Raw genomic sequence first — 16,313 nt, forward strand, 5'->3', positions numbered from 1 at the left:
GCAAAACAAAACCTGGAGAGATGGATCTTAAAAATACTTGTTTATTGATGAAATAAAGGACTCGACACAACCGTTGTGTTTTGGCCGTTAGGCCTGCATCAGGAGTCTACAAAACACACATATATACAAATAAACATTGAATAAAAACAAGCCTTATATAAATAAAAATACAAAAATCAAATACCTGAGTATTAAAGGCAAATGGTAATTAAACCTATGCATATCATGTATATCTGTTTATCTTCTCTGAGGAAAATATCTTTTATCTAATTATGTGAAGTGAAATGGGTAATTGAAATTATGAGTAAAGATGTGGATTGAATAAAGAGTCAATGAGAATCAAAACTCAAGAGAGTTATCAATGTAAATCCAAGACAAGAGAATTATGAATCTCTTAATAAAAATGATGGTAAAAAAAAGGGGGGGGGGGGGGGGGGGAACTACCAATAGGGAAACGAAAAAATAGAAAAAAGAAATAAAAACAAAGAATTAATTGAAAAATACATATAAAAACCGAAGAAAAATAAAAGTGAGGAAATAAAAGTAAGGAAATAAAAGTTAAAAATAGGGTATTAAAAAGAGGGGTTGGGGAAGGGGGGAAAAAGGAAAGGGATTACGGGGGAAAAGAAAAAAGAAGAAAGAAGAGGAAAAAAAAGGAAAGTAAAGAAGAAGAAAACATGAAGACAAAAAGTTAATAAAAAGATGAAAAAAAGAAAAAAGGGGGGAAATTGGAGAAGGGGAAAAAATGGAAAAGACAAGAGCAAAAAAACTAGTAAAAATTAACTTCCATGACACAGGGCCGCAGCTGAAGCAGAGTCTTCAGGGCAAAGTCAAGTCTCAGTTAGGGCAAGCAGATGGAGAGAACGAGAGATAAAGAGGTATTGAAAGTTCCTGCAACAGGTAACCTTCAAAACAGGAAAGAAACAGAATTTGACTATGGCAGGTCAGTACTGGTCTTGGTAAAATTGTTTGGCTCAGCTGGTGCTTGATTTATTATCGCTGAAGTCTCTCAGATAAGTAAGACATTACTACAACTACTACTATTTAACATTTCTATAGCGCTACAAGGCATACGAACCGCAGTGCACCATACACAAAAAAGACAATCCCTGCTCAAAGAGCTTACAATCTAGGTGAGGATAAAGGACAGAGCAAGTGAGTAGAGGTTAGGAGTCAAAAGCAGTGGTAAAGAGGTGGGCTTTAAGTTTGGACTTGAAGACAGCCAAAGACGGGGCTAGGCGCACAGGCTCTGGAAGTCTATTCCAGGTGTGAGGAGCAGCAAGACAAAAGGAACGGAGTCTAGAATTAGCAGTAGAGGAGAAGGGGACGGATAAGAGAGATTTATCTACAGAACGGAGTACCCGAGGGGGGGCGTAGGGAGAGACAAGAGTGGAGAGGTACTGGGGAGCAGCAGAGTGAATACATTTATAGGTCAATAAGAGAAGCTTAAACTGAATACGGAAACGGATAGGGAGCCAGTGAAATGACTTAAGGAGGGGGCTAATGTGTGCATAGCGACTTCGGCGGAAAATGAGTCACGCAGCGGAGTTTTGGACTGATTGAAGAGGAGAGAGATGGCTGAGAGGGAGACCGGTGAGAAGCAGGTTACAATAATCAAGACGAGAGGTGATAAGAGTGTGGATAAGGATTCTGGCAGAATGCTCAGGCTAGGCTTGAGCTTATGCTGCTCCCCTTCCCAACAGAGGAAGTCTCTACAGTAGTTGCTGGTACAAAAAAAATCATATTTTACAAATACATTTATATGCAAAAACCACAAGACTAATTATGTCTCAGAAAAGAAATATCATAGATGTGTGTACATAAATCATAGAATGCTTTACAACAACCAAAAATTCAAAATAGCAGAAAGCTTGGACAAACTGACAGCAAGACAGAAGTTCTGGACTGGTTAAGCCAGAGTACATGAAGGGTATATTTTCAATAATGAAAATACTGCTAGTACCAACCCTGGACATGATTAGACACTGCCTTATTATGAGGAGGGTACTGAAGCAACTTTTATGGTGCATGTTTTTGTTTTTTAAATTTAGATCTAGCTCATTCCTTTTTAAGTTGTAGCTCAAGGTCAGGTGATTTACATTTAACCAATGACAGCAGTGGTATGATTGCTTTGTGAACAAAGCCACAAACTATAGCCACTGGACTGCAACCCCTAAGAAAAGATTCAGGCAACACATGGACACAAGTGTCCATCAAATAGTTTGGGCGCTAGTCAGGTTGTGTGCTGCTAGAATTTTAAGTGGATAATCAGAGAATAAAAGAGCATGCATTTTTTTTTTAACTAGCACAGAAAAAACACCAGTCTGATCAATAAGGACATAACGTGCAAACCTTTGTTATTTCTCCTCTCTTCTTCCAATGTATCATTGCAGTCTTGATGACCCGAGTATGACAGGTCAGGGCCACCATATTAGCCAGTGTGAATTTTGTATGCTACTGTATTCAACAAGTGATTTGTGTTGTCCAACAAATGAGAAAATCTCTCATACTTCCCGTATACGAGTAAGGAAATCAGTTGAGGCACGCAGAGCACATCTGAGATGATCTGGTCCAGACAGTATAAATGGAGAGAACAGACTGGTGAAAGGATATTAGGCATCCTAGGCAAACCTTCAGCCTTGTGCCCCCCTCAATTAACGTTTAGACTTCTAGGACTCCCCGAAGACTTTGATAATTAAACTCAACAATTATACTCTTCTCCTCTCCCAGAGCAATCCTGTAAAAACATACTGAGTAAAGTGGACATCATACTGAGTAAAGTGCCCACCCCTTCTGCAAAGAGAATTATGTGCTGCATGGCTTTTGAGTTAGTGTCGCTGTCAGAACCTATTGTGCTGCCTTGACTGCAGCTGTCCTTTATTGTTTCCCAGAAGCTGCAGTCCTAGGTAACCACCCAGTCTGTGTAATGGTTAAGTTGGCACTGGGAGAAAAATAAGTTTATAGTGCAGTGAAGTGTGAAACAGCTTTATTTCTACAGTATTCATGCTGCAACAGCACTGCTGCTCTTTCACTTACGGAATAATCAGCTAAGTATTATTTCCCAGAGCAGCACAAGAAGTCACTCAAAAATCAATATCATCTTATGATTAATAAACCACTATTCTCAACAGCAATTGTTTTTCTACTGCAGAAAAACTTTTTTTTTAATTCACCCATTTACTACACTTTATCACGTGCCCCTCTAGTCAATGTAACTGAACATCATTTCTGATATGTCAGAATACTACAATAAGACTTCCTCAGGATTTCTTGTGCTAAATTTCTGCAATCATATTCTAAGTCCATCTTTTCTGTGCTACATTGGTTCCGAATACATAGCAGTCTGAGGAGGGAAGGGAATAAAATAACCTTCATGAACAGAGAACTCCCAGACAGCATTAACTATCTCTCACTATCTATTCTGCTATGCCATGTCCGACATGCACATGGGCAGCAGAGGGGAATATAAAAAAGTATAGACAGACAGTGGAAGCAGAAAGATACCATTTATTTGGAATGGAAGGGTGATCACTGATAAAATGCTATAAGGATCAGTCTTGGGGTCAATTTGATTCATTCATGTATGAAAAATACCATTTTGGAGAGACCATGCTCAGAATGTCAAAATTTGCAGAAACCAAGAGCCAGCAGGAGTATGACCACAACCAATAATTTGTGTGGATTCATCTACTTTAACATCTGTACTATTCATCAAGGGGGCTGGATTGGACAGAATTTGATAATGCAGCCTCCGTGTATTACAGTTCCTGGTTCTGGAGGTCTGAACATATTAAAAATAGGAAAGGTAATTGTGAAAAGACAAGCAGTGCCATATGCTTGCAATTAATTATATACTCAGGACCCAGGGGAGATCACTGAAGCAGTTGTCATGTGAAACTCCCACTTTCTGTATATTAGGCTCACAGAAAATTAGAAATGAAAACAGGTATGAAATCCCAGGCATTGTATATCAATGATACCTGTAAGTGGGATTATGTATGCACATCTAACAAGTTCTGAGAACTGTTGCTGTGACACTGGGTTATACAGGTACCTAATCAGGAAGAAAACAGTCCCCTGTGGCTGCAAGTGAACCTTTGAAATGTCCTTTTACCCAGTCATAAATGGCAGTGAACAGAGTTAAAGCAGGTTGTAATTGAGATAGAAGTTCAAAACTGAATCAGGCCCTATATCCCCTGCATCCAAAAATAAGAGAAAGAAAATGGAAATGTCAGCATAGATACATTTAACATGTAATTAGACATGTGATTGACAATAGCTGGGAAGTCAGGAAATTATTTGTCGTATTTAGCTAGGCCAGAAATGAGCAGAACAGTATCCCACAAAAATCACCAGTAAAATTCCTATAGATTTCTATCCCAAACTACCTCACAAACTGCAAATTACAAGTAGCCCTGATTAAGAAACAGCTCACCAACTTGCAGCTCAGATATTCACCAAAGCACACATCAGACATAGCACCTGTCTGGCTGTCAGTCAGTACTTAGGGTTTTACTTATTCACCTACTGATCAGTTAATCCACGTTAATACAATTTAATGCATGTTAAATAATGTAAACCTCATTATTCTCAATGGGGCATACTTACTAACTAGAAGGCCAATTCTATAACCTACAGTAGATGCCTATGAGTGAATATTTAGAATAGTATGAATATACCCGTATATATGTTATCAGGGTGCCTAAGTGAAATTCTGCAAATATCTACGTAACTCACATAGCATGTATTTGCAAGGGGCTATACATGGTGGAGGAGAGGAGCATGATCAGGACATAGGTGGGGCTCTCACACAGGCATCTTACAGAATACTTTGTTACACACGTCCCTGTTGCATCTATGTCACGACACTTATGCCAGCTCTATGACTGGTGTAACTGCAGGCACCTAAATGTCAGGAATACCAATACTAGGGTAAGCTGTGTTCTCTAATAGAATCTAGGTACCTAGGTTCTGTAATAGAATAGGCATCTACCATGCGGCCTTGGAGCACCTAAATGGAAGTTGCCTCCTATATTTTTAATTTCAATTGCTACATGTTAATGTGCATTAATGTACATTAGTAGTATAAAGCCCTTTATATAGTATACAAAGGGCAGTAAAGGAGCTAACATTTCAAACATCCCAGCTAGCTGGACTTAGGTGAACTTTATTAATAGTTTGTAAAATTAATGGAGATATGTTTACTGTCAAAAGGAAGCCCATTGCACAATAATCTTTAAAAGTAACTACAGAAAGCTAAGCACAGTATGTCCATGGACCAGCCCATCTGTATGCTGGAAAACAGATATGGGGGCACCCTACCCCTCCGCAACTAATGCTATATTCATACAAACTTGGTGGCATTTAACATTCAATACTAATTTTTTTCCCTTCTAAAGCTAAAATGACATTGTTTATCCTTATCAACTGTCCTCTCAAGAATTTTGTTTTGCATTAGTTCTCAAGTGTGATCCTCTCTCTATTTCCCTATTAATAAAGGAGGCCATTTTAGAAGGTTTACATGCATAAAAATGCTATTTACCAGGTAAATCTGCATAAACATATAAGCAGAAATTTTAGAAGAGGCACTACTTAATAGATTTGTGCATCTGACATAGTCAGATTTGAAGGGGGTCAGCGTGTTCTGGGAATGGCTGTGGTGGACCTTAAAATTAAATATGTACTTCCTGTTTAGCAATGGAAACAAATATACTTAAAAGAAATAACCCCATCATCTTTTATACTTGCTCTGCTCTCAGGCACACAACTGTCAGTTAACTGCTCACCTGCATCTGGGGGTTTGGAGCACTGACTTAATGGGGAAATTATGGTTACCTCTCTGATATTCTAAACCATGTGAAAAAAAAAACAAAACTTTTTGAGCTCAACTCCTTAATTGGCTCCCTGTGTGCATGCAGTTTTGTAAATTTCTGCACTTAAATAAGTAGGTAGCAAACTCTGAAACTTAAACATCCGAAGCCCAGAGTGAGAAAAGGTTTTGCTGTTGTGTGTTTCTTTGGGGAAAAAGAAATCACTGTCCCTTCTGCATTTGCCACCAGATGCACATTTTTCCTGCACTTTTTAAAAATATTTTACAACAGATGCCAAGTTTGAAAAAAAAAAAAAAAAAAAAAAAAAGCCTTTTGTAAAATACACTACAAACTGAACATTCTGACTTGGATGTCCCATTTACAACTTAGAGCTCCCATGCAAATTGGGCTCTCTATGTGCTGGTGTGGTTGCTTTGGCACACTAGGGATGATATCAGACTTCTAAAACTGAGAACAATTATGTTGCACTATTGAAATGTGATAATTAACTAGGCCTAAAACACAAATATGTGGATAGAAACCTTGGGATGGTCCTAGATTATGAACCAAAAATAAGATCAGCTATAACTAGGGATCTTCTTGCGAGCTGGTAGAAAGATTTTGCAGTTCTGGTGCATGCTTCAATTACCAGTAGGCGTGATTACTGTAACAGCCTCTATACTATGGTTTACCAAAACAGCACTTAAGCCAGCTACAATTGCTTCAAAATATGGCATCATACTTATTAATATGAACTAAAGGTTGGGGGCCATATTTTTGCCTATTTTAACATTGGTTGCCTTTTGAAGTCAAAACAGATTTTGAATTTTGTATATTTTTCAAATCTTTACAATGTTCTGATTCGAAGTATTTAGCAGACTGACTCCTTATGTTCCACTGCAATCTCTCCAGTTATTGTTGAACACTCCTAATCTAATTAAGATGACTTGTACTAGATCACAAGTCTTTGTATGTTAAGTGAAAATGGAACTGCAGCAAGACATCTGGCTTTTCTGGAAAAAAAAAAAAAAAAACCAAGGAGTTGGCCACAGACACTGTAGAATTAACAACAAGAAATCCACCAATGCAGAATTTATTAAATGACCTGGTCTGCATTTTGCCTTTGCCTGTGTCACGGGTCAGAGTGCGATGATCTCAAAACACAAGTAGGATGTATGCCCGTGGTGAATACAAGCCATGCTAGGAAACTGGCTGGTAGTTCAATTCACTGAAAGCAATACTCTTCTTAGTGCCAAAATAACCACCAGTGGAAAAGGCCAAAAGAAATATGGCACATGTTGGGTTGTTTAACAAATTCTGTATTGAGACTCATCAATGGAATTCTTGTGATTCTTCTGCATTGTTCAACTCAATTTTTGGTTTTGTACTTGGCTTTTGGTGTTTACCCCTCTTCATTGTCACTTTTCTGATAAAAACCAAGAGCTGGGTTTTTGAACTAGCTTTCACTTGATGTTTAATTGTCTAATGGTAAGGCCTATTGAGTCCTTTCCCCTCCCCCGTCCCTTCCCCTCCATTCACATGCAGCACTTCCCCTCTCTTGTCCTTCCTCTCTAGCCATGTGTCACATTTCCCCCTTCTTTTCCCTTCCCCTCCATCCATTTGCATCTTATCCCTCTTGCTTTTCTGCCACTCCTCTCTATTCATGTGCCACATTTCCCCTCTTGTCCCTTCCCTTCCATCACATTTTCCCTCTCTGGTCCCTTTCCTTTCGTTGATGTACATCTCCTTCCTCTGCTTCCATTCCATTCAATTCCCTTCTATCCATATACATCTTTTCCCTCTCTCTTTTTCCCTTCCCCTCCATCCATATGCCGCTTTCCCCCCTCTCTCTCTCTCCTTCCCTTCCTCTACATCCATATGTGGCATTTCCCCCCTCTCTTTCTCTTCCCCTCCATACGCGGCATTTCTCCCTCTTTATCTCTTTTTCCTTTCCTCTTCATCCATATGCCATATCACCTTTACCCTTCTCTTCCATCCATATGCCACATTTCCCCTCTCTTTTTCCCTTCCCCTCCATCCATATGCCGCATTTCCCCCCTCTCTCTTTTTCCCTTCCCCTCCATCCATATGCCGCATTTCCCCACCATTCATATACTGCATTCCCCTCTTGTCCCTTCCTCTATATTCATGGGCAGCATTTCCCCCTCTTTCTCCTACTCTTCCCTCCCTGCTACCTGTTCAGTGTTACCCCCTCTCTCTCTCCCCACCTCCTTCAGGTCAACATTTTCCCCTCTTCCCTGTCCCCTCTTCTCTCTCACTTTTTCCCTACCCTTCCCCAAGTTTAGCATTTTTCCTCAAACCTACCCGCCTTTCCTTCTACAGCTGCCGACCGATGCTACTGTGCCTCCGAGTCCTAGATCTACTGGAGCAATGAAAAGGAGCAACTGCAAGCCCAACATCAAAAGTAACTTAAACACAAAGGAGCCTTTGCGCCTATGAGCTGACACCTAATGAAGGCCAGCAGGTCCAGCCCCCCCAGATGTGTTCCATATGTGTCAGGGGGGGAGGGACTATAAGGGATTTCGGCACAGTGCACAGGCTCAAAAAAGGTTCTCAATCTAACCTCCTTGGGCTGAAAGGCTCCAATCTATGCTTAAGTTATTGCTAATGTGGACTTCCTCCTTTTCATTGCTCCTATAGATCTGGACTCTGAGGCACAACAGCGGTAGTGAGCAGCTGTAGAAGGTAGGTGGGCAGCCCTGAATCCGATGACTTTCCTCCAGTGGACAGCTGAAACCCTTCATGCAGGGGCCTGGGGCAGCTACCCTTTTTGCCCATTTTCAAAAGCGGCCCCATTTGTCTCTATGGTGGGCCTGTGCCTGGGTGGGTGGAGAGGACAAAGTGAGATCTAGGCTATGCATATGCGTGCGTATCTGAGGTTTGCAGTGGGAGACAGAGTGAAGAGACAGCCCGCTGCTGTTGGTGCTTGCTTTCTGCAGGACTGACCAAACTACCTGCTGCCTTGTTTTGTGCCAGCAAAACCTAGGCGCCAGGTTCGATTTTTTAGTCGCCATGGCGACCAGGGGTTTCTTGAGCCCTGCTATAAAGGATAGTAGCTCATCTTTCTGAAACAATCTGCACATATAATTCCCTTCTTCCCAGAGCTCTGTGGTGAAGGAGTATCAAGAAGCTACAGAGCTGAAGCGTGGACAGACTCAGAATCCCAGGAATCTCCCTCGGTCCAAGTGCAGATGTTTGGCTGTAAAAGTCAAGCTAGGCGCAGCAGGGAGAGAATCAGCGTTCTAAAGAGATCTGTTCCTCTTGAGTAAATAAGCTTGGTGAAGAAGGAGTATGAACTCTGGGGAAAAGCGAGGATCCTCTCTCGGAGTCTGAGGATGCCCAGGGTACAGTGCTGTACTCAATTCCTGCACCACCCCCCAACACTGCACACCTGAAAACCAGCTTACTCCCCAGTCCCAGGGGAAACATAGGAGGGTAAAATGCCCACAATTCTCGCAGTTTCTGAGGGCGAGTTTTCGGTCCTCTCAGACAAAACAGAACTGCTTTCCCTTGGGCCAGGAACTCTTCCCGAAGTCAAATGAAGTTCATCTGCCACCTGAACACAAAAATTGGGGCTTCCCTCAGCAGCTTTGAAGAGATAGCAGATGGCACAAAGGCCCATGTGGTACTGCATGCTCTGCAGAGTGATCAGCACTTTACTGCCTCAGCCAGAGCTGTCATCAGAGAGCTGGCAAAGCATATGGCCTAACACAGAAACCTCCAGGCAGGGAATAAACAGTGGCTGTTGCAGAACGTGACTGGCCAGGCCAACTGTGCCCTTGGGAGACCCAAGGAAGAAAAAGGGGATGCTTATCCCAGCTGCCTACAGATCAACATCCTCACTGCAGAAAAGTCCCTTGTGATGCCTGAAGAGCCTTATTATTTGAAGATCCAAGGGGGGGGGGGGGGTGAAATTAGACCACATGTTGTACCCCCAGTGGCTAAAGGACCACACTTGCCCAAGGCACCCCAGAGTTCAGCTGGGTTCCACTTGCCAACTAGCCCACAACAGGCCTCAACCCTCAGTCCAGGAGCTGCACTGCCATCACATTCCACCTGCTGGGAATAGATAACTACAAAAGTGTGCCCTGCTCTACAAGGTTACTGTGCAGCTCCCACACCTCAGTATTTTTTCTATCTCCTCCTGCTAGTCAGTGGATTCAACCTGCACTTCCTGGACTTATCTGGTTGATGCTAAGGAATGTGAGAGATGGTTGATTGGAAATTGAAGCATTCAGTAATTTACAGACACTAATCTGAGTAAACACCATTTTTATGAATACCTGCATGTAAGACGCTAGGGAACCTATTTACTTAATAATCTAAATTAAACTAAGCAATTAATATGGCAATTAATGAATGCATTAACAGCCAATATGGTGTTTTAGCAATTAACAGCTAACATGGGACATAGTAGATGACGGCAGAAAAAGACCTGCACGATCCATCCAGTCTGCCCAACAAGATAACTCATATCTGCTACTTTTTGTGTATACCTTACCTTGATTTGTATCTGTCTTTTTCAGGGCACAGACCGTATAAGTCTGCCCAGCACTAGCCCCGCCTCCCAACCACCAGCCCCTTGATTTGTATCTGTCTTTTTCAGGGCACAGACCGTATAAGTCTGCCCAGCACTAACCCCGCCTCCCAACCACCAGCCCCGCCTCTGCCATCCAATCTCCGCTAAGCTCCTGAGGATCCATTCCTTCCGAACAGGATTCCTTTATGTTTATCCCACGCATGTTTGAATTCCGTTACCGTTTTCATCTCCACCACCTCCTGCGGGAGGGCATTCCAAGCATCCACCACTTTCTCCGTGAAAAAATACTTCCTGACATTTTTCTTGAGTCTGCCCCCCTTCAATCTCATGTCATGTCCTCTAGTTCTACCGCCTTCCCATCTCCGGAAAAGGTTCGTTTGTGGATTAATACCTTTCAAATATTTGAACGTCTGTATCATATCACCCCTGTTTCTCCTTTCCTCCAGGGTATACATGTTCAGATGGGAACTGTGCCTTAACGATGATGTGGAAGTATCTACTGTGTGTAAACTGTTAATGTAGTAGATAACATAGTGCAGTTAACACCACCTAAATAGGTGCTGCTAACTGCATAGTTTTATCTGCAATTCAGTTAATGTGCATTAAAAATGTTTTTTTCTCTCCATTAGCTAAATGGAAATATGCTGGGAATGCCCCCAACATTTAACGTAGAGGCTCTGCAGATGCCACTTGCAAATTTTCTTATTGCAATCTACTCAGGCTGTATATTCAGAGATTTATTACAGTAAAAAAAAAACCCTGTTTAAAAACAGGCTATGGATGAGATATTTCAGATGTATAAAAAAAAAGGAGCAAGCAACTGTATGCTCTCAAAAGCTTTATTTCTGGGGGAAACTGATGATATGGAAATACAAGTGATCTTCAACAAGTGGGTGCAAGAAACAGAGCTCAAAGTAGAAACCCTTTGTTAAACAAAACCAAAAATCTTAAGAGAATGTATTAGAGAGAACTTCAGTACAAATTCATCAGAACATATTACATACAATGGAAGTCAGTATACAAGGCTAATTTGACTAGAGAGGATGTATTATCAAATGTTAATTAGAAACAGGAAATTTAATACATAATTTATGGTCCTGTATGAAGATAAATAGAAGTAACTCAGTAGTTAGCAAGGATACTATCTGCCAGAAGTATCAGTAGAGCGGCTTCTCAGAAACATTTAAGGATCTAGAAAAGATGTTTACAAAAATTGCTAATACAAAAGCATTCTTATCAGTTAAAACTAAAAAAAAAAAAAAAAAAGCTATATTAACTAGCTGAATAACTGACAGAGGTCCTATCTTTGCTCAGTGGAGGAATCTATTTCATACTTAACAAAAAAAAAAAAAAAACCCACCAAGCTATGTATAGTAAATATGATTTTTTTTTTTTTTTTTAAATATCTTGAATCCTTACATACAGTCACTGTCCTATAGGGAGAACAGTATGACCTTAAGTCTTTGAAAAGTTACTGTTAAGTGCAACAAAGGATCTTATCAGTGTCCAAGACTACAAAAGTATGGAACAGGATTTAAAGAAAGCGGTGTAACAGGGAGAGGGAGGGAGGGTTTGGTTTGTGGGTAAAAATATAAAAACAGAAAATTGTACTTGTGTTTCAATGGCAGGTATGTAACAGAACCAATTATGTACCATACTGTGCGTTTACAGTGGTAATAAAAATGATTTACACTAATAGTCTCCAAATTTTTAAACATAGATATGTGTAATGCCTGGGCATCTTTACTCAGGACTGAAAGCCACCAAATTTATATAAAGTACTGATGTCACAGAACTCACCAATATAACTTCATATATATATTTTTTTGTATATAGAGTACCCTCAGATATATTTCCACTATTACTGCAGACAATAAAGCTGCTACAGTGGTATAGCACTTCTTTCATCGGGTTACTCTAAAGTTATTTAGGGAAACTTTTTTTTATTTATTTTCTTTTGCTTCCCAACACCATAGTGCTATAAAACTCACACCAACTTTAAAAATATATGTATATATATGGTGAAAACTGTGCACTTATCTCACCTCGCTGAACATTGCTAAATTTTCACTGTTCCTGACATGCCTCCCCCTGGAACCGCCCGACTCCGTGGGTTTCAGTCGCTTTCCTCAGGGACAAGGGTTAAAGCAAAGGAGTTCTCTTTTTCCTTTAAAACCGCGGAGTCAGGCGGTTCCAGGGGAAGGCGTGTCAGGAACAGTGAAAATTTAGCAATGTTCAGCGAGGCGAGATAAATGCACAGTTTTTCACCATATATATATATATATATATTTTTTTTTTTTAAGTTGGTGTGAGTTTTATAGCACTATGGTGTTGGGAAGCAAAAGAAAATATTTTTAAAAAGTTTCCCTAAATAACTTTAGAGTAACCCGAGGAAAGAAGTGCTATACCACTGTAGCAGCTTTATTGTCTGCAGTAATAGTGGAAATATATCTGAGGGTACTCTATATACAAAAAAAATATATATATGAAGTTATATTGGTGAGTGCTGTGACATCAGTACTTTATATAAATTTGGTGGCTTTCAGTCCTGGTTTGTGTGCAATATATTGGATGTTACCAGAGATATTGATATTATTATTTATTCGCTTTCTGTTGGTGGGCATCTTTACTCAGCATTTACCTATGAAATGAAAGCCACTTGACTCCTTCGCACAACACCACTCCAGACGTCATCAGCAGCTCTGCAAAATACTGGGTCTCAATTCCTTCTTCTTCATGTTTTTTAAACAGGATACCAGATGTGGTCAGTAAATCTATGGAGTCTTGTGCATACATGTCCTCCCTAACAGTGAGACAAAAAGAAAAGCAAGCAATGTTAACTATTTCTGGAAGATCAGAAAATGAACCATTCTTTAGCAAATCTGGAAAGAAAACACAGAAGTCAGTTTCTAATTTATGTACCTAGTGCTGTACAGAACAAAGTAAAGCGTGGATGAAACATCAAGGGACATGCTCCAAACACAATTATGCAGATTGCGGACAAGTCTTCAGGAGCACCAGAAATACATCAACCTTAGATTGTGGACAAGTCTTCAGGAGCACCAGAAATACATCAACCTTTGCATGTAAATGAAAACGATTATGTAACTATGATTAAGAATATATCTGCTACTGACACAGATTTCTAAGTGACAGATCTTGGCCCTTTACCAGGTGGAATTCGTGGCACTCTATATTTCTATTTGTCTATCTTTAGTGTGATATACTACACTATCACTGCAGGCAGTAAAACGTATATCATGCCTTCTGTTTATTATCATGTATAACTGTTTGATGTATTTTTGTATTTCTGTTCTCTATACCTTTCATTAAAAGCTGGGGAAAAAAGAATATGTCTGTTGTATTAACATTTTAGGTGTCTTTGTATGATTTTATAACTTTCAAAATCCCTTATGTAAAAATTTAGCATGGTATCCACAGAAAAAGAAAGCTATTAGATAAATACCAACAAGTTACTAGTCCAATCAGTATTAACAAGTGCTGTACCATGTGGGTACCTATGATATAGGAAAATGTGGAAAAAGGTTCTGGAAGCCAAATATAGGTTCTTAGGTACAAAGCCCAAGTCCAGAACCTCCAGGGTAGCATAAGTGCTCCACGTTCCACGCGCAGGGCCCAAGAGACAGTCAGAGCCCTGGAGTCTAAATGTGTGGATGAGGCGATGGTGGAGGGTTTGTAGGGAACTGGGCAACATTCTAGGGAAGGGGAAGCCTATTCTGGAATGATGGGCTCAATCTTAACCAGGGTCAGACCAGGCTGCTGACATCAGCATTTAGAAAGGAGATACAGCAGCTTTTAGACTATAACCCGGGGAAAGGCCGATAGTCATTCAAAAACGCATGGTTCAGAACAAAGTATCTTTCAAAGATATCACAAAACAGGAAAGACAGGGTATCCCAATAGCGAGATTGCAATAGAGACCATAGTAGACCAGGTGTCTTCAAATAAAAAGCAGATAAAAGATTGCACATTAACACTGTCAACTGCTGAGCAAGATGTAAATAGGAACAACAAACAGTCTGAAATGTCTATATGCGAATGCCAGAAGCCTAAGAAATAACATGGCAGTTAGAATATATTGCACTAAATGAAAAATTAGATATAATAGGCATCTCTCAGACCTGGTGGAAGGAGGAAAACCAGTGGGACACTGTCATACCAGGGTACAAATTATATCGTAGTGATAGGGTAGATCAAACTGGTGGAGGGGTAGCATTATATGTTAAGGAGGACCTTGAATCAAATAGACAGAAATTTCTGCAGGAAACTAAACACATCCTGGAATCCCTATGGATTGAAATTCCATGTGTAAAGGGGAAGAGGACAGTGATAGGAGTGTACTACTGTCCACCTGGCCAGGATGAACAGATGGATGTAGAAATGTTATCAGAAAGTAGTGAAGCTAACAAACTGGGGAACACAATAATACTGGGTGATTTCAAACACCCCGATATTGACTGGGTAAATGCTAAGGAGGTAACATTCCTTGATGAAATCAAGGACTGCTCTATGGAGCAGCTGGTATAGGAGTCAATAAGAGGAGGTAAAATTCTAGACCTAGACCTTAGTGGAGTGCACAATCTGGTGCAGGAGGTAATGGTGATGGGGCCACTTGATAACAGTAATCATAATCTGATCAGATTTGATATCGGCTTTGGAGTAAATACATACAGAAAATCCAATATGTTAGCATTTAACTTTCAAAATAGTGACTATGATGCAATAAGAAGAACAATGGAAAAAAATTAGAGGAGCAGCAGTGAAGGTCAAAAATTTACATTAAGCGTGGATGCTGTTCAAAAATACCATCTTGGAAGAGTAGGCCAAATACATTCCGTGTATTAAAAATTAAGGAAAGAAGACCAATGACAGCTGGCATGGTTAAAAAATGAGGTGAATGCTCAATATGGAAATGGAAGAAGGATCCGATTGAAAATAATAAGAAACAGCATAAGGAATGGAAAGTCAAATGCAAAGCACTGATAAAGAAGGCAAACAGGAACTTTGAAAAAAAAAAAAAAAAAAAAGACTGCGCTGGAGACAAAAACACATAGTAAAAAAAATTTTTTTAGGTATATTAAAAGCAAGAAGCTGGCAAAAGAATCAGCTGGACTACTAGATGACCAAGGGTTAAAAGGGGATTTCAGGGAAGATAAAACCATAGAGGAGAGATTAAATTAATTCTTTGCTTCGGTTTTCACTGAGGAAGATTTGGGAGATACCGGTGCCAGAAAAGATATTCAATGCTGATGAGTCAGAGACACTGAATGAAATCTCTATAAACCTGGAAGATGTAATGGAGTAATTTGACAAACTGAAGACTAGCAAGTCGGCTGGACTGGATGGCAGTCATTCCAGAGTACTGATAGAATTGAAAACTGAACTTGAACTTGCAGAACTATTGTTAATAATATGTAATTTAACTTTAAAATCAAGCATGGTACCGGAAGATTGGAAGATGGCCAATATAATGCCAATTTTTTAAAAAAGTTCCAGAGGTGATCCGGGAAATTATAGACCGGTGAGCTTGATGTCTGTGCCAAGCAAAATGGCTGAAACTATTATAAAGAACAAAATTACTGAGCATACTCAAAAGTATAGATTAATGAGACAAAACCAACATGGATTTACTCAAGGGAAACCTTGTCTCACCTATTACATTTTTTTGAAGGGGTGAACAAACGTGGATAAAGGTGAGCCGGTTGATATTGTGTATCTGGATTTTCAAAAGGCATCTGACAAAGTCCCTCATGAAAGACTCCAGAGGAAATTGGAGAGTCAAGGGATAGGAGGTAGTGTTCTACATTGGATTAAAAACTGGTTAAAAGATAGAAAACAGAGAGTAGGGTTAAATGGTCAGTATTCCCAAAGGAGAAGGGTAAATAGTGGGGTTCCCCAGGGGGTCTGTGCTGTGACCATTG

The 16,313-nt window shown here is 40.1% G+C and overlaps 1 protein-coding gene across 9 annotated transcripts in view; it reads right to left on the reverse strand.

The window, feature by feature from the left end:
- The window catches only part of CNOT7 (CCR4-NOT transcription complex subunit 7), a 137,686-nt gene that overhangs the window by 36,595 nt on the left and 84,778 nt on the right, over window positions 1-16,313 (reverse strand). For all 9 annotated transcript variants that reach the window (XM_030191449.1, XM_030191443.1, XM_030191442.1 and 6 more), the window contains one exon: window positions 13,013-13,174. In XM_030191449.1, coding sequence (XP_030047309.1) covers window positions 13,013-13,174 — 162 coding nt within the window. The remainder of the gene's footprint in view (window positions 1-13,012; window positions 13,175-16,313) is intronic.

This window comes from Microcaecilia unicolor, chromosome 2 (assembly GCF_901765095.1).
Source record: "Microcaecilia unicolor chromosome 2, aMicUni1.1, whole genome shotgun sequence".
Taxonomy (NCBI): Eukaryota; Metazoa; Chordata; class Amphibia; order Gymnophiona; family Siphonopidae; genus Microcaecilia; species Microcaecilia unicolor.